The sequence below is a fragment of the Crotalus tigris genome, unplaced genomic scaffold (genome assembly GCF_016545835.1).
Source record: "Crotalus tigris isolate CLP2741 ecotype Arizona unplaced genomic scaffold, ASM1654583v1 scf7180000017952.28453644438:3035480, whole genome shotgun sequence".
In the NCBI taxonomy this organism is placed as follows: Eukaryota; Metazoa; Chordata; class Lepidosauria; order Squamata; family Viperidae; genus Crotalus; species Crotalus tigris.
In genome coordinates this window covers 904,800-924,087 of record NW_024096741.1, presented here as the reverse complement: position 1 = coordinate 924,087, position 19,288 = coordinate 904,800, and the positions used below count along the sequence as shown (strand labels likewise).

The 19,288-nt window shown below is 33.5% G+C and overlaps 1 protein-coding gene across 1 annotated transcript in view; it reads left to right on the top strand.

Moving 5' to 3' along the window:
* The window catches only part of TRPA1 (transient receptor potential cation channel subfamily A member 1), a 39,353-nt gene extending 20,367 nt beyond the window's left edge, over positions 1 to 18,986 (top strand). Inside the window, exons 15-28 of the mRNA XM_039345439.1 lie at positions 911 to 1,077; positions 2,794 to 2,887; positions 3,601 to 3,660; positions 4,435 to 4,533; positions 5,258 to 5,328; positions 5,663 to 5,804; positions 8,715 to 8,804; positions 9,215 to 9,384; positions 10,203 to 10,332; positions 11,379 to 11,561; positions 12,659 to 12,727; positions 15,326 to 15,436; positions 16,540 to 16,637; positions 17,939 to 18,986. Coding sequence (XP_039201373.1) covers positions 911 to 1,077; positions 2,794 to 2,887; positions 3,601 to 3,660; positions 4,435 to 4,533; positions 5,258 to 5,328; positions 5,663 to 5,804; positions 8,715 to 8,804; positions 9,215 to 9,384; positions 10,203 to 10,332; positions 11,379 to 11,561; positions 12,659 to 12,727; positions 15,326 to 15,436; positions 16,540 to 16,637; positions 17,939 to 18,128 — 1,674 coding nt within the window. The 3' untranslated portion in view covers positions 18,129 to 18,986. The remainder of the gene's footprint in view (positions 1 to 910; positions 1,078 to 2,793; positions 2,888 to 3,600; positions 3,661 to 4,434; positions 4,534 to 5,257; positions 5,329 to 5,662; positions 5,805 to 8,714; positions 8,805 to 9,214; positions 9,385 to 10,202; positions 10,333 to 11,378; positions 11,562 to 12,658; positions 12,728 to 15,325; positions 15,437 to 16,539; positions 16,638 to 17,938) is intronic.
* The last annotated feature ends 302 nt before the right edge of the window (positions 18,987 to 19,288 follow it).

Sequence of the window (19,288 nt, the reverse complement as noted above, 5' to 3'; positions counted from 1 at the left end):
CTTAGAATTTCGGTCCTCATTTTACCAACCTTGGAAGGATAGAATTTCGGTCCTCATTTTACCAACAATTTTGGTCCTCATTTTACCAACCTTGGAAGAATAGAAGGATGAGTCAACCAGTCAGGATGCATCTCCTGGCTGTAAGCAGAGTTAGCCTGCAATACTACATTCTAACCACTGTATCACTGTTCTATTACATTTTTGGAAATATGATAAATTAAAACCTTGTTGTTCAAAAGATATCTTCAACTTAGCCAGTGAGATTTTTGATGACCTGTCTTTCTAGTTCCATTTTCATCAAAAACTATAAATATGCATGAAATACCTATTTGGAATTAATTTTGGGTTACCCTTCAAATACGTATCAACCAAATAATATTAATTTTGATAACATTTGGCAACATCCTGTCAATGTAATGGGATTTTTGTCCATCTATTAATAAAATTTGACATCAGTTTCCAAATATTAATTAATAATATTTTTTGTATATAGTTAACTTTTTGTAAAGTACAACAATGAATTTCCTATTTATCATAAATAAAATATTTGAATAATTATTCATTTCTTAGAAGTAATGCTATTTAGTATGGACAGAAATGAAGCTATAGATCATATCAACAATTCTGAGTTTAATTTAAAAAAATGGGTTTCAAAATGAATCTCTGATTCCCTGCATTGTGGGCATTCTGGAAGGATTGTTGCACAACCAAGCAGTAGAATAAATGAACATCCTTGCATCTTGATGTTTACAGTTTAAAATCTGTCAGAAGAAAACATAGAAGCAGAGACAGTAAGTACTAGAGAAAAAATTACAGCAGTTTCAGCTCCATGTGCTGTTTGTTTGATAGACTAATGATATTATTTTAATAAATTGTTCTTGGGGTGAAATTGTTCTTGGGGTGGGAAAAGGACACAGCTCTTCATCTTGCTGCCAGAGAAGGCCACACAAGAGCAGTGAAATTACTTCTTGATGCCAATGCCAAAATTCTCCTGAACGAAAGTGAAGCTTCTTTCCTTCATGAAGCCATACACAATGAACGAAAAGATGTTGTAAAGATTGTAATTTTACATAAAAGGTAAGCCTTCCTACATCTGTTTAGGAGTTCTCTCCCTCTCTCTTCTAAAGTACTAGTTGCTCTTCCCAGTCCTGTGTAATAAATGACTAGCATTCTGTGAAATCCCACTTCTAATTCCCATTATGAAATGAGAGGGTGGTCAAGAAGACCAACCAAAACTTTTATTTACTACTGTACATCTACTACTGCAAGTCAGATGTCCTGATGTTATATTTCTTTGTTTTTTTCCTGACCCAATGCAGAACTTTATATTTATCTCTGCTAAATTCTATTCATTGCAGTGAAAGCTAAGTTAAACATGAGCAAGCAGTTTCATGCAGCTGCTAAAAAGACAAATGTTACCTTCTCTGCATTAATCATCTGAAAAATCGAGTCCAGATCATGCATAGTCATTTTCCATTCCACTCTGCCGTGGTTGAACATCACTTGCAGTACTTAGACTGGTTCTGAGCACTATAGCTGAAAAGGATATTAAATAAGTTCAGATGAGAACTACTAAAATGATAAGGGACCTGGAAACTATGAAAAATGGTTGAAAAATATTTAGCCTCCAAAAGAGACAACTGAAGGAATTATTTGTTTATTTGTTTACTTCAGTTTTTAACATATTCTTGGTATGATTACAGGTAATCAAATTAATAAAATAATAATTACAAAAATTATGTTAACATCAGAAATTATAATAAAAATTAAGCTATATTAGTGCTGCTGACTCAAGTCAATTTCTGATGATCTTCTAGAAAAGCAACTTTTCTAGTTGCAGAAGGCCATGCAAGGGAACAAGCTCTTCCACAAAAGGCATCTCCCTACTGAAAAGGCCTACTATATGCTCCTCCCTACCACATCCTCCCTGCCCCAAGATAAGTGAGGAATCTTAAAAGGCACTGTTATAATCTGGATGGAAATGCTTGTAGAATTCAAATCCTACATTGTGTTTTGTAGTTTAATAAAGCATAAACATAATAAGCATTTCTTGTAAGAAAATGAGTTTTAGGCTATATTTCAATATAGTCCTCCCATTGGTATATAAATCAATTTAAAGAATGCACATCAGTTCACCTCCGGTTCAGACAGACAACTCAAGAGTATTAATTTCCCTTTTTGAATCAGCTCAATATACCTGTATAGGTTTTTTCATCCTTCCTGTTACATTGATAATATAGAGTATACTCACAAAATGCTAGATTTAGGAGTAGGAAGCCAATGTTTGGCTAATTTAAGACATTTTTCCCACATAACATATAATAGCAATAGTATGTCATGGTTACATAACTATATAAAGCTGTGACATACCACTTGACTTCAAGAATTGCTAAGACCTTGCTATTATACAACATGCTAAACATTGCCTAACCTACTCATTTTTACTTTGTTATGACAGTGTTTGTAGTTGAGCTGCATGTCAACATTTTTGCAGTAATCCTTTTAAAAACATGAATGTTGTGATCAGGTAATGGCACAATTGTCTGGTTTGGAAGCTAAGCAGAGTAGGGCTTGTTTAGTATTTGGATGGGAGAGCCGCTTCTGTTGCAAAGAAAACTGCATGGAATCACCCTGAATGGAGCTTGCAAGCCGCTTCTATACTGTTGCAAAGAAAACTGCATGGAATCACCCTGAATGAATACTTTATCCTTATCGAAAATACAGCAATGCATTTTTTTCTCTGATCACTACAAATAGTTATTCTGAACCCTTTCAACTTATTTTCTTTTTCAGATGGGAAGAATCTATATCAACATTTTCTCACTTTTCTTCTATAAACAAATGTGCAATACTAGAGATGGTTGAATATCTTCCCGACTGTTTAAAAGTAAGGTTATATTTAGCTAGTAATGTAACTTGTAGTTAAGGCCAGAACTGGAAAGTTACCTCATTTCCCCCCAAATTAAGGCAGTGAGAAGCTATTTCCATATTGTTGTGAAAAACAACATGGAATTCTGTCCATGAAATCCTAGTAGTTTTTATTTAAAAACATTGAGTTGTATATGAGTTCAACCCTTGAATTTACAAAAAAGTTGTTTTTAATTTTTCCAATTTGTGATCTCATTATATTCCCAGTTTGGGGACATCTGAAGCTATAATCCAGTTTGGGGTAGTCTGGAACTATAATCCCAAAGGGGCATAAAGTTGGAAAAGACTGAGATAATAGTATTGTGTGAAATTAGCATATATTTCAGCATATCTCTCTTCATGGTTATTTTGACCCAACCTGTAGATATTCCTTATGCCATGTATAAGCTTTAATGTGGCCTGTTTTCTTCTTATGTTATTGTTTCTATCAGTGACTACTAATGTCATGGTTAAACTTTGAAAAACTAAACATGTCATCTTTGCCACATGTCTCTGAACCTAAAACAAAAACAAATCCTTAATGTGCTTTTGAATATGAAAAATTAAAAACCGCTTCAGTTTAGATTTACTTTTCATCATTCAATTTTATTCAGAATTAATTTTCTACATTGTATAATGTAATTGCATAATTTTGTTAGTAAAAAACAGAAATGTTTCTCTGTTTTTGCTTAGTTGGTTTTAGACAATTGCATTGTTAAATCACCTGAAGACAAAGGATCTAAAGACTTCTTTGTAAGTAAAATCCAAAGCAGTTTTATCTACTAAAGAGTTTTAGAATTAATAAAGCATTTTGAGGTACTAATGGCCATATGATTCTTAGGCAAGAAACATATAGTCAGTTGTTATATATTAAGTTAAATGTTTTCACTACTATTTAATTGGAATTCACTGAAAAAATTGCATGTTACATTAAACTATAGCTTATTATAAATTAAATCTACAGAATGTACATCCATGCTCTTTTATGCTCTCCTTTTGTATATATATATGTATATATGCATATGTGTGTGTGTGTATAAAAAGAAGCAATTATATTAAATTTAATTAACTAATCTTGATTTAATTAAAAATAATTGTTTAATTTTGAAGAATAGCGTATAGGATTGTTATATGACCATGGTTAAAATGACATACAATTGTCACCAAAATGTAAGTTAAGTTCAGTACTAAAATCCAAAATGGAATATATACTGTCAATAGTAAATATTACATCAAAATTTTATAAAATACCCAAATATTTTAAATTCTTTAATTTCCCTGAATTGGAGAAATTATAATATCAAAGTTTGTGTATGAATAATTATGCTTATGCCTGTATCCTGAATATATTTATTGAAATAACAGGAGCATAGTAAGTAAGTAAGCTTACAAACCATAATCATTGGCAATCATGCCCAGACTATTTTTTTCTGAGATTTTAGAAGAGATTTAAGTTAAAACTTTTAAAAGTATGATGTATTACAAGTTTGTTCCAAAATTAAGCTGTGTTGGTTCATATTTACATAGGTTGAATATAACTTCACATATCTTCAATGTCCATTGCAATTTAAGAAGAAAGTTAAAGAGAATGAGGGAGTAGTTTATGAGCCGCTTCTTGCTTTAAATGTAAGTTATGCTTATGTGAAACCATACCTAATACTGTAGAGCAGAAGTCCCCAACCTTTCTGATTTGGCGACCTGGCAGGGGGGGAGTGGAGATAGTTCCCTGCGAGTGGAAGGGGACGGGAACTTTGTGTGCGATTTAAGACAGACATCGCTCGTGTGAGGGGAGCTTTGTGCTCAAGGGCAAGTGTCCACCACTCACATAACGGGAGCTTCGTATCCAAGCACAAGCAGCTGCCGCTCACACATGGGGAACTTTGCCTGTGCTCATGTGCTCACCCCTGCTTGCATGGCCCAGTTCCGAATAGGCTAAGGCACAGTAGTGGGGACCCCTGCTGTAGCAACTGAAACTGTAATCTAGGACTATTTAAAATATTCTGTAAGGATTCACTGTAATGTCCTTACATTTGCAGTTCATTAGGATTGACTTGAGATTCTCTTTTTCTTTCACCCCACTCCAAATAATCACATATTTTCAAGTTATCCATTTTGATTAACGAAACTGTTAAAATCATATTTAACTGGTGGCAGAATGCATGCCTTACAGTACATCTATTTGCTGATGTAGAATAGCTTTCATCTTTGTACCAATAAATGTATAAGTACACATTTTAAGAATATGATCATGTTCTTAAATTAATAATAATGTCAAATGATATTATTGTTTAATATAAATAAGAGGTTGGATGTAAAATGAAAAACCTGTATTTTTCCCATCTTACCCCAGGGCATGGTACGTCACAATCGTGTTGAACTGCTTAGTCATCCTGTTTGTACACAATATTTACTTATGAAATGGTAAGTAGCCATTTTAAAAGATATTTTCTTTCACATTTTGTTCTAATTCAGGTTCTTTGAAATCTGACCTCTTAAATCGCTTTATTTATTTATGTTGGGGAGATAGATGACTTACAAATTTAATAAATAAATACATTTATGATTTATGGAAAGAACACATAAGACTAATGATATCCCTAGTAATTATAGCTATTGCAAATATAATTATTAGAAAAATGTTCCAATTTAGATTTTTTTCTCAGAGGCTCTTCTTGTTTACATTTCTTCCTGCTGAAGTGAAAAATGCTATCATTTATATTATGAAAGTCATACTGAATACAATTTTACTTTATAGGATGGCCTATGGTTTACGAGCACATATTTTGAATCTGGCTGTGTATTCCCTTGGCTTAATACCTCTTACGCTCCTGGTCACCAATTTAGAGCCAGATATTTCTTTCGATGAACCGCTTCAATATGGACCTTTTGATAATAAGGTACAGCTTTAATTCATTACATTGCTTTGTAGTTGAATGTATCAATAAATCAATGAACTTGAACCTATGATCAAGAAACACATATAAATGAATTTGCTTTCATTTATTTTTGTGATCTTCCAAGAATCATCATTGTTAGAATTCTGGGATAGAAAAGATCTTAATTTGATCTAGAAAAACAGTTCCTAAGTTCTTACAGTATTACTAAATAGAACTGTAAAGCAGTATTTCAAGTCTGTATAAACATAAATATTTTAAAGTGCATTCTGATGCACCTATTGATTGGTTTTATTGAGGAAACCACCTCTTTTCAGATAGATATTTCAGGACTTTTATGTGGAAGAGGTGAAAGAAACAATGCTTAAAAAAAAAAAAAAAGGTGCCGGAACCCACACACGTCATACAACCCGCCTTGCCTACCCTACAAGGTTCCATCCCAAAAAGGTACTCTGGAACTCTGTTCTGGGTGTTATATGAGGAAAAAAGCCCTGGAAAGAAAATATGTTTCCTTTCAATATTTGCATTTACTTACAGTATACAGCTTAGGAATCTATGGGGGCCTCTAGAACCACTAGAACTCTGCAAAAATATTTAAGTATGACTTTTCCTGAGGCTATCTTGGTCTTGGTTGGATCCTAAATCAGGGATATGCTGCCATAGTTGTCCTTTGAGTGAGGTGAACAGACATATTTCCAAAAAAGTAAATGAGATTAGGAAAGAAATTAGGGAGGGATCAAGACTAAATAAGTGTCATTAAATTTAAATTTGATTAATTGAGTTAATATTGCTAACCATTAAGATCTGTCCTTTTATAATTAAAAAGGATAATTTGACAATGTTTGGAGTGGTACTTCGGATTGCACAAACCAATATTTTTGTGGGCCTAGGCACACAAATTGCGTAACCTTGTGTAAGCTCACAGATTGAACCTCTGTTCCTAGTTATATCTCCAGTGTTAGTAGACATTCAGGAAACAAGGTTTTATGGGAAGGGAGGAAAGTTCAGAAAACATGTGATAACTGAGACAATGCTTATTCAACATTTTTCCATATAAAGCAGTGGTGGCGAACCATGGCACGGGTGCCAGAGGCGGCACTCAGAGCCCTCTCTGTGGGCACGTGCACCATTGCCCCAGTCCTAGGCCTTTAGCTGGGTTTTATAAAACCTTTTTGCTTTAGGCCTCTGCCGCTGTGTGCAAAAAAAAAAAAAAGGTTCAATCAATCAGTCAATTTCAACATCTCGCGGGAAAAAAAAGTGGGTTTTGGGTTGCAGTTTGGACACTCGGTCTCTAAAAGGCTCGCTATCACTGATATAAAGGGGTCCTTGGTACTCTCTGAACTTGGTTGTTTCCCACAGATATTTCATTACCAAGCTAGATAACATCATTGGTGGTAGTAAGGAGTGGGGTTTGCTCTAATTTTATATTCTAAAGCAGGGGTCTTCAAAGTTGGCCCTTTTATGACTTGTGGACTTCAACTCCCAGAATTCCTCAGCCAGCGTGCTTGGCTGAGGAATTCTGGGAGTTGAAGTCCACAAGTCATAAAAGGGCCAAGTTTGAAGACCCCTGTTCTAGAGGCTTATCCTGTCAGTGTTGGTCACCAAGACCATACCCACCAACCTAAACCCCATTCCCCACTACCATTGATGATGTTACCTTGTTTGGTAATAAAATGTCTGCAAGAAAACAACCAAGTTCCATGACCACCGTGGATCTTTCATTTCAACCCTGAGCTACAAATGTTCTTCTCTATTGTTCCACATTGTTTGCTACAGTTGTTCCCAGCAATTTTAGAGTGAATAATGCTTGTGTATTATGGATAAAACAAAAACAACCATTTGGGAGATGTAACAGAAATGGAGGAACTTATATTGAATGTGATGTTGTCCCTTACAGCATATTTACTGTGCTGTGTAAGTACTGTAGCTGAGTTCATGTAACAAGCATAACAAGGTTGGTAAAGACCTGGCTCTGCATTTATACAATATGTTAAGGATGTTGGTTATTGTCTTCCATAGCTTGCATGGATGATAGTCATAGAGTTAATTCACTAAGCTGAAGAAAGTAAGAAAGAATCCTTGTGGAGTTAGAAATACTCATAGGGCAGTGGTGGCAAATCTATGGCACGGTGCCAGAAGCGGCACTCAGAGCCGTCTCTGTGGGCACATATGCCGTTGTTCCAGGCTTGCTTCCCCCCATGAGCCCCTCCTTTCCAGCAGCTCTCTGAAGGACAGTCACCCCCGAGCGTGGCCCACATGGAGCAGCGCAGCCAAGGACATGGCAGCCAGGCAGCATAGACAAGGGTGTGGCTGCCATAGTGCTACTGGGCTGCCTGGGCGATCTGTGGCGGGCCCTGGAGGCAGTGAGTGGTCCTGTGGGCAGGCGGGGCAGGATATGGGGGGCAGAGCGGGGGCGTAAGGGGGTGGAGCGGGGCGGGGCCAGGTTTTGGGCACTCGATCTCTAAAAGGTTTGCCATCACTGTCATAACAGGTATAATTTATTTGTTCTGTACTTGGAGCTGGATCCCAGGAATCCTTCTGCCCTCAGAATTCTATCTTCTCTCTCCCTAAGGATACTGGGTGATACTGAGGAGTTTTAGTTTCAGTCTTGCAGTACAGTATCATAGTTTTGGATTGGAAATTTGAGCATTATCAACCTACTTCTATTTTTCTAAGGAATACTTCCATGTTTCTGTATTTCTGTAGTTCTGCAATATTTGTTAATAGTATAGGATAATCTTCTACCATCTGGCACCAGACTTCAATTTTCAAGTTTATATATTATGTCTGATTACTAATAGCGCAAGATATTGGGCAATTTTCCCACCAATATAATACATTAAAAGCAAAATGAAAAAAAAATGTTTTCCATTTACCCATTAATACCAATTCCTATTTTTTTTCTCATTTCAGAAATCATACTTCATTAAAGTTTGTATGTCTTTAGTTTTTATCATGAGTTTATTTGGTATCTGCAAAGAAATAATACAGCTATTCCAACAGGTATTGGTTAATGTTGTGAATTTTATTTATTTAATATTATGTGAAGTATTTTATGTGCAGTTAACATAAAATGTTTTTATGAAGAAAAACATTATTTAATAGGATCTCTTTTTTTTCTGTGGATGTGTTCCTTTGAGTCAATTTTTGACTTCTAGCACCTGCCTGGACTAGTTGCTGCAGTTTACTTGATAAGGTTTTTTGAAAGTGGTTTGTCATTGCCTCCTTCTTAGGGTTGAGAGAGAGTGACTGGCCCACAATGGCTTTGAGCATAAGACATGATTAGAGCCATAACCATTACACCAAACTGACTCTCCAGAATTGATCTATTAGAATTAATTAGAAATAATAATATGCTATCTGATTTGCTTCATTTTCAACAATATTAATGTTTAACTTTTTTTATATCTTAGAAATTAAACTATTTGATGGATTATTCTAACCTTCTTGACTGGGCAATTTATACTACAAGTCTCATTTTTGTGTCATCTTTACTTGTGACGTTACCAGTTCATTTACAGTGGCACTGTGGTGCAATTGCTATACTCTTGGCTTGGACAAACTTCTTGTTCTATTTACAAAGGCAAGTTAGAATCTTCAAGAAAGTAGTTATAAATTATTCTATATTAGGTTTTGAGCCATTGTAGAATGATTTAAATTCATAGGTTTTTATAAATATAGAAATGAGTGTATCTTGTTTTTAGAAAATGGTAATTTATATTGTAAGACGAAGACAGGGAAGACTTCTAGATATTCACCTCAAGGACTTAACACAGTCCAGCTATTTTTTCTGCAATGACAACCCAATGCATATTAAACTCAAGCAGGACAAGGTTGTTAAAGCATGCTTCTATTCATGTTCTACAGGAACTACCATTTTTCTCAACTAATAATGAAATAATAGCCAGTATAATTAGAGCCCATTGTTAGCTATTATCTTTCCCATTGCTATATGGCAGCAGGAGTTTTACAAAAAAAAAATACTGTGCTTTAATTGTTCTGAATCTTTTAATATTCAATCAAAGTACTTTAGTTTCTCATATTAAAACAAAAGGAGAAAACTTCATATTTTTTCAGTTAGAAAATGATATTTAAAGCATACATAAGTAGATACAGTAGCTAATACATATTTTAATACAAGACAAGCACATTGTTTTCTCAGCCTATGAGGACTAGATTCTATTCTCATAAATGACAAAAGAGAATGGAGACTGAATCAGAACTAATGAAAAAGTATGTTACTAAAATGAGAATCTTTTTACAAGCATTTCTTGGTTGGAGAATTGTAAATAGCAGTGATCTTTATAAACAGAGGACTTCTCAAATGTGTCATGTGATTAAGAGATTAAGAAAATTATATATACCCCTTTTTAAATTAAATATTGTGTTTTCTCTTCTCAGATTTGAAAATTATGGAATATATATTGTGATGTTCTGGGAAATTTTGAAGACTCTGATACGGATCATTGTTGTTTTCTTTTTTTTGATGTTAGCTTTTGGGCTCAGCTTCCATGTTCTTCTTGGTTCACAGGTTTGAAATGTCATATTAAATACTTTAAAAAATATTTTAAAACAAAAAATTATGCTATTAAAATATTGGTATTAAAATATTATATTTAATTCCACAAATTAAGATTACTGTGCCTAAACATTTATTATCTATAAATTTAAGAGGTTTTTTTTTTTAGTAATGAGAGGAAGTTGTAATTTAAAAACTGGAGATGAAATGCAAACTTTGTTGTAGAAACTGTCTATATGAAACTGTCTATTTAATGGGATTGTATTACTTAAGCCAAGTTAAATGTGACAGAAGAAGACAACAGTACCTTGGAGTGATCTTCTTTAGGTCTTGGGGGATACACCAAAATGTAAAGTGGTGGATAGAAAAGGCATGGATTTGATTGATTGTATGCCATCAAGCATACATTAACATTAACAAAAACAATGTTTCATTAACTTAATATGATAGTACTGTTTTGTGAAGTTCAGACATGAATTTAGACAACATGAAGGTGTTTTTAATAACTTTAATGCCTAAATGTACCAGTGTCTATCATCTGATTAAAAAAATTCTTTTAACTAAAATTAATCAGAAATAAATCATCATTCTTTAGTATCATATTAATTTTCTTAATAAATTTGGTGTTTCTGGTGTGATTAAAAAATTAAGTGGTAGGTGACTACACTTTCTGTTGGAAAAGAGCTCCCTCAACATGCATAGGTAACCTAATACACAGAAAAGAGAGATTAAATAACTATTTTTTTTCGGGTATCCAAACTCAAAATCCTACTGTTTAAAAATCAGAACATACTTGCTTCCAACCAGTGATAAATGCTTGCAGATTTAAAAAATTAGATCCATGAATTTTCTTTAGATTGCTTAATGTGAGCACTGAAGGCATTTAAAAATCTATTGCAATCTCTGTTAGGTCTATTAAATATAAAATTAAAGATATATTTAAAAGAATGCAAATAGTAACATTTGAGATAATAGAATACCTGTGAAAAACCAGAAATTATGTGTGAGTCTGAAAACAGAACCTTATAAATTACTATTTTTCTTCTTTTTCCTTTTAGGAAACATATGGCACTCCATATCTTTCAGTAATGCAAACATTTTCCATGATGCTAGGAGATGTCAACTACCGTGAAGCTTTCCTTGAACCAATGCTTGTTGATAAACTCCCTTTTCCATTCCTGAGTTTTTTAATTCTCATTCTCTTTTCTCTGCTTATCCCAATTCTTCTTATGAACTTGCTGGTAAGAATTAACTATATTAAGGTCAGGTGTTAACAGCATAACTTGGAACTTGCATAAATTTATTTTATTTTATTTATTTTTTGTCTTTGGAATATATATTACCGGTACTAGAGATATGGAGGGAGCAGTTATTAGGAGCAAATAATAGGCATCAGCAACATTTGCCTTTTGGCTTGCTGAGGGCAGAACTATTATGGTCTTGTATTTTTCCTAATATGGGAAGAATCTTCCTTTTAGCCCATTGCAGTCTATTTGACTAACAAACATTAGCCACTGTCTGCATTTCTTAGGAGATTAATCAAAGGAATGTTAAAGAGATTGTACATAGGAATTTCTGCAGGCAAATCAGACAGCTCTACCTGTACTTCCTTTAACGTATTATTTATGATGCTTATAGTGAGTGCATATATTACAACAAAACTGCATGACTGCCATCCAGAAATGGCTCAAGTGGTATTATGAGAATGTTTATTATCCTTCTTGAAATAACTCCCATTATCTCTTACAAACTCAATGCAAGGGTACTAGAAAAAGCTACTTTATAATAGTTTCCATATAGGATTATTGTAGCATTTTGGAACTGTCTTTGAAAATCTGGGTGACTCAAAATATTGCATCTAGGATGATTATAATTGGAATTGATATCTATTTGCATTTTATTTCAAATTTGTTCAATTTAGTCTATTGGGGATAAAGTGAATTAGACAAATGAAAAGCTTTTAATGGCTACTGATGAAGGAATCCAAGGCTCTCCTTATTCGAGCTGGACTATCAACTCAGATTATCACTATGAGATCCATTTCTGATAGCTGATGAACTTTGAAATTAAAAGAGAAATATTAAGTCAGTATCTAAGCCTGCAGCTTTTTCTCATAACGGATGGGTAGACATCCATTATTTTAGTTATTGTACAAAACTCTGTCTGGATTTGTATGCAAACAAATATTTTGATTTATTGAATATGTGTTAGGTTCCTGTTATGATAGTAGGACTTTTTAGTTTTAATTTTAGTAAAGCTACAATTTAACAGAAAGGGATTGAAATATTTGGAAAGCATAAAAAAAACACCTTTGCTGATTCTGATTTCTGTGTTGTAGATTGGTTTGGCTGTTGGTGACATTGCAGAGGTGCAGAAGTTTGCTGCAATGAAAAGAATAGCAATGCAGGTTTGTGAAGTGCATGATAGATTTTATATTGATTATATATAGGAATTAATATTCCCCCTGTTGCTGAGAAAGTAAATTGAAAAAATTATTGGTAAATTGCCCAAATTATTCTTCTTACAAGTTATGTGAAACCCTAGTACAGGGGTCTGCAACCTTGACAACTTTAAGACTTGTGGACTTCAGCTCCCAGAATTCCTCAGCCAGCATAGGGAACTGAAGTCCACAAGTCTTAAAGTTGTCAAGGTTGCAGACCCCTGTACTAATAATATAAATATAAAGAAAATAAGGAACCTTTAATGTATTAAAATCCAACAATGAATATCATAATATGTACATACATATACATCACACTATGCCCTTTGTTAGTATGTACCATTATGCAAAGCATAGATGTGACATAAAAATAGTGTTCCAAAGAAATTAAAGGTGCATGATAAGAAAATAAGAACTGCAACAATGTCTCCCTATTTTTTTAACTCTGAAAATCATTCTTACTCTCATCATGTCCACATATTGCTTCAGACATTGCCTTCTGTGATATAAATATTTTCATTGTATCCGTTTCTAAGGACCTTATCATCCAACCATTTGGTCTTTACCTTATCACATTCTGAAAAATCCCAGTCCAACTAAATTCAATTTTTATATTTTCCTTACAAATTTAATTCACATTAATTCCATGTATTGAAGTGGTAAAACCATGCTTATATTTGCAGTTTTACTTCTCTTGACAAATGTGTTATTTGCAACAGACCACATACTACAAGTACTACTACTTTTCTGCCAGCATTTGGCCATCTTAAAATTTATCCATCCACTTTCACTTTTAGCAAACATCCTACCAAGTTACATGGATTCTTCTGTTTGTTTTAATCTTTTACCACTTAGCTATATCGTGCAACTTATTCTATTTTTCCTGTCAAATACAATTAACTTGGTATTTGATTCATTAATTTTCATATGAATTTGTCTGGTTGTTTCAGTCTAGCTAATATTCATTGCAAATGATGTTCTCACCCAATAGGCATAATTGGCATATATTCACATCCTTAAGCATCATGTCATTGCCGTAAGCCTTTATACTTTTATCATAAACTTATTAAACAAATAAGAAACATTATAAATCTTTCATTTGCTTCCTGTTTGATGTTGAACCATTCACTAAGCTCTCAATATACTCCCACACATATGTTACCTCCATTATATATTCTTAAGCCGTTGAGTAATCATCGACCTCATATTTGTATTAAAATGTTATATTGTAACCTATAATTTTTTCATAGATTTAGATTCATAGAAAATAAACTTTCTCATTTTGTATATTTCTCAATGATTAGTACAAATGCAATCTGCAGTCAATGATAAGTACAAATGCAGATGCCCTGCCTAGCATGAAGCGACTTATATTTCCAGAATTTTGTTCAGTGCCACCACTATATTCTTTCACCAGAATTCTTCCTAACATCTTCCCAGGCATAACTAATCCTAAACTTTTTGTCTACACTGTTGCTGTTTTATATAGGGAAACAATAATAGCATTTTTCCAGTTTGAACCCAGATTAAGCCTGTCATACATCCATTCCAGAAGAAACACATACTTAAACACTTCTTCAGACATGCCATCTATACTTGCAGCTTTGTCATTTCTCAATGTTCTCACCTCATTTATAATTTCAATTTCTATAAAATTGTTTCAGTCTATGACATATACATTTCAGTCTTTAACACATCACTGATATTTCTAAAACACTTTTTCTAGTATTGCCTCTCCTCATTTTTTCTACATCAATAACTCTATTCAGGCTCCTTAACATTTGTTTCTCTTATATCCCAATTTACAGTCCTTTATGCTGCAGTTCTTGCCAGATTGCCCATAGATATTTCAAAGATAATGACATCTACCACTTCTCTTGGTTAATTGAAGTTTTCATGTAAAGTGTGTTATTAAGATTAGTTGTCCCTTTGCCACATGCAATATTCCCAGCTAATGATAAGAACCAAATTAATTAGTTTGAGTATACTTTGATCAGGATTGCACAAGGACAACTAAAGTCCAATTTTGTCTTAAGTACATTCATGCTTTTCTATGCAATCTAAATATTATGTTGCTATCCAACACACTTTTGCTGACATGCTACCTATCTAGAGATATAATATGTACCTTTTACTAATATACTCTAACAATGCCTGCTATGGTGCCAGCTAATCTTTGAAATACTTAATCCAAATATGGATTAAGCATGGATTTCCCAGGATTGAAAATTTTGTTAGCATTTCTAATTATTTTAAAGCTTTATAATATATGAAACATTATCCTTAAGCCATAAGCTTTTAATATGCTGTTATGAGAAATGATCTGACCAGAGATTAATTTATCAATTTTTCTATTCATCTTTTTGTGAGGAGAGATGGAAAACCTTAACTTATTTTCTATCCAAAAAGGATACTCAACATTACCTATGCTTAAAGTTATAGCAATTTTTCTACATTGCATGCAGAATTAATATAGGGAGTGAATGGACAGTCCAGTTGTAATGGCACAATTTTTTAGTTTTATGCTTATAGCAAATTTATTAAAGATGTATTTATTTTTTTTAGATTAATCTTCATACAAACCTGGAAAAAAAACTGCCATATTGGTTTCTCAATAGAGTTGATCAACAATCCATGGTTATATATCCTAATAGATCTAGATTTGGTGGTGTTATGGTAAGTTAAAAACAAGAATGACTGGCTTTTATGATTTTCATATGCCTTCCCAGCCTCAAAACAGGAGGATAAGAATAGACAGGGCCAGACTAATACAATTCTTTTTCAGTTTTTCAATTTTGTAATGATTGCAAAGAGCTAAACTGTCAATAAAACTCAAAGCAAAGAGAAATTGGCTCTCATGATCTACAGTCTGTTACTTCTTATTGTTGCTTTGGCAGTGAACGCAAGGAGGAAAGATGCTGGTCTCTTTCCTTTGCTCTTTGCATTTCTTTAGTCTCTTACTAGAGCATTAGAAGAGCTAAAAAGCAGAAAGGTCTGACAGGCAGGTAAGCCAAAAGGAGAGAAGTTTGAAGTTCACTTGGAAGATCACCAAAAGAATCAGAGAACAATAACTTCACTGCAAAGTTGATAATATAAATATGGACACAGCAGACTCATAAATGGTTTTGGAATAACAGAATAAGAGAGTGGGAGGGAACTTGGAGGTCTTCTAGTCCAACTCCATGCTCAAGCAGGAAACCCTATACTATTTTAGACCATGGTATCTCTTTTTAAAAACCTCCAGTGTTGGAGCACTCACAGCTTCTGGACATAATTTGTTTCATTCATTAATTTTTCTAACTGTCAGAAAATTTCTCCTTAGTTTTATGTTGGTTCTCTCTAGTGGTGGGATTCAAATCCCTGAACAACTGGTTCTCTGTGTGGATGCAGGCCTGGGCCTCTGAAGCCTAGAATGGACTTGTGGAAGTGGCATCCTCACACTTCTGTTGGACCATTCTAGGCCTGGGAGGCCTCCTCCAGGTCTCCCAGGCCTAGAACAGACTTCCAGAAGTGGTGTGCATTCAGCCGGTTCTCCGAACTCAACAAAATTTAGCTACTGGTTCTGCCGAACTGGTGTGAACCGGCTGAATCCCATCACTGGTTCTCTCCTTAATTAGTTTCCATCCATTGCTTCTTGTCCTGCCTTCAGGAGCTTTGGAGAATAAAGAATAAATAAAATATTCTACTTGAGACACTTTATAAACGTCAAAGAAGTTTGATTTCTTAAGTTTGTTAGAAGAATTTTACCATTTCTATCAATTCTTTTTTTTTTAAAATAGAGCATGTTCCAGTATTGCTTTGGATGGGATAATCTAGCATCTGATGCAAAGAATGCTGATGCAGCAATAGAACTAGAACTATTGAAACAGAAGTACAGGTATTTGTTAATTCTGTGGTAATTCTATTAGTGGGGAAATTATAACCAGTGCTTTTTTTGGAAAAAAAAAAAAAAAGGTGCCGGAACTCACACATGTCATATAACCCGCCTTGCCTACCCTACAAGTTTCCATCCCAAAAAGGTGCCAGAACTCCGTTCTGGGCATTCTGTGAGAAAAAAAAGCCCTGATTATAACTTTGCAGGCTAAGGACAGTATTTTACTTTCAAAAGTATTATTAAAAAAATGATAGAAATGAATGTGGACCTTATTTTTAATGTAGGCGCAAGCATTTTTCAATAATTTTTGTACTATATTTCTGAGAATCCTGGGGGTAGTAAAAAAGTCTGACATGCATCTTGGACTATGTTCTTCACTACAATCAAGTCAATCTTAGAACATACAAAATTTCTCAATCTTTTTAATTTTCAAAATAATATTTATATATATTTATATATTATGAAATATATAAATTGAACCGCCTTTTTTATTCATTTATTGAGAAGGTAGTGATCAAATGACAAACTGGGTTTATTACAAACAGCATGGATTCAAATCTGACTTAAAAGAAAAAAGAACTTGACCTAACGTAAGGAAAACATTCCCTATAGCATGTGTAGGGTTAACTTTTAGTAAATACCAACTTCAATGCAGTACCCAAGAAAAATGGAGCTGATAAGCTGTTCTCCATTATTACAATATTAGTCTGCATTGGTTGAAGAACATAAATCTTTATCATTCCATCAAAATATTCCAAAATATGAAGAAAATGTAGAAAAAGGGAAGCTCTGTTCTCCATGGGAATAGGCCGTGTTTGTGGTCATAACCCTTGAATTAAAAAAGCTTGTTTCAAATCAAATACTTTTAAAACAATTTATGTATGTTGTTACTTTGAATTGGTGTAAATCTTTTTTTAATGAAAGGTAAAATGTTCTGCAAAAGGAAAAGAAATCTTATTCTCAAAATAATTTAAAGTGCATCATCTTCAGAATAGATTAAGTATCTTAACAATCTTTTCATATTTAATATAGTGAATATTTAATATATCATATGTAATATAATATATATTAAAATGTGCACCTTCTTTTAGGTTTTCTGACTGATGTCAGTGGAGTTAAGACAAAAAAATTAAATATATTTTAATTTCATTTCATTTTAATTTAAATATTAGTAAACAAATTTTAGAGTGTTTTTTGGAGTGTGAAGTTGTCCATGCAGCTCTGAGGCCCTCATTGTCAATCCTGGTGTAGCTTGTATAACTTAATCACTTGTCCTATAACAAATGTATTTTTTTGGTCTTCAGGCTTAAAGACACTGCAAATATGGTAGAAAAACAGCACGATCTCCTTAAACAAATTGCAAAAAAAATGGAAGTAATATCTGTGGTAGAGGATGAAGATCTAAATGATTCGCTTCAGAGCCAATTTAGGAAAGAGCACTTTGAAAATACGAACAGTAAATGGGACACAGTGTTCAAAGCAGTGAAATCATAATGTACCTGATTACAATTATCCTCATATTTTGATAAAATAGCTTCTTAGTAGGAAATGAAGTTACCAGTGTGGTATTTTAAGTTGGGGCAGAAGTTACCATTGTGGGACAGTAGTATGTCAATGTGGTTTGCGGAATTGATTAGCATGTCCCTTCAATTCCAGTCAAGCTGGCTAATAAGCAAATACTGGGCTATATAATGCTGGATATTCCCTTCCTGTTGGCTCAGTGTAGATGATTGCTTATTGTCAGGTTGCAATAGTGGCTAGCCAGGACTAGCTGAATCAAAACTTATTTCAGCATAACTATCATAAGTTTCTGTATTCTATATTTAAAAGTCTTTTTTCCAGCTGCATGGTATAATGTTAATTTAATTATTACCATATACTAAAATGTTTCCAATAGAGAAAAATATAAAAGACAATAATTTAGTTTCTTAAATATTAACGCATAGCATAATTAATGCTGTAGCAGCTTTGCTGATGAATTCAAATCAAACTAACCCAAATTTATCTCTCTGGAATGTCAAAGAGATTAATATGATAGTTGGCTTCTCAGAGTGTTCAGTCAGATCAATCTCATCACATTAAACTGGTTTTCCTGAAAGTATGGTAATAGGGAATATTGAAGATTGACAGTTCAGCCCTGAGCTACAGATATTCTCTTCTATTGATTCAAAAAAAAAATTGGTTACAGATCTATAGCCGTCAACTTGTGCCCATTTTTGGGAGATATTTCTAATAATGTTTGGAACATTATATTTACTCACACACTAATCGGCTATCCACTCACATAAACTAGGGAGTGACCCTAACATTTTGAGAACATGTATTTTCTTAACAGGGATGTTATTATTTACTATTAATGCTAGTACTATTTATTATTATTATTATTATTATTATTATTATTATTATTATTATTACTATTACTATTACTATTATTATTAATATATTGTAAAAAGTGATGGCTATTACTGGTCTATGACAATAATAAAGTTATTTGTAATTGTTCTTCTATTGATTCAACCCTTCCAAAGAATGTGCTTGCTTTGAAATAGGTCTTTGTTCATGCCAATAAACTTTAAAAGCACCTCTTTTAGCAATAGCAATAGCATTTAGACTTATATACTGCCCTGTAGTGCTTTATAGCACTCTCTGAGTGA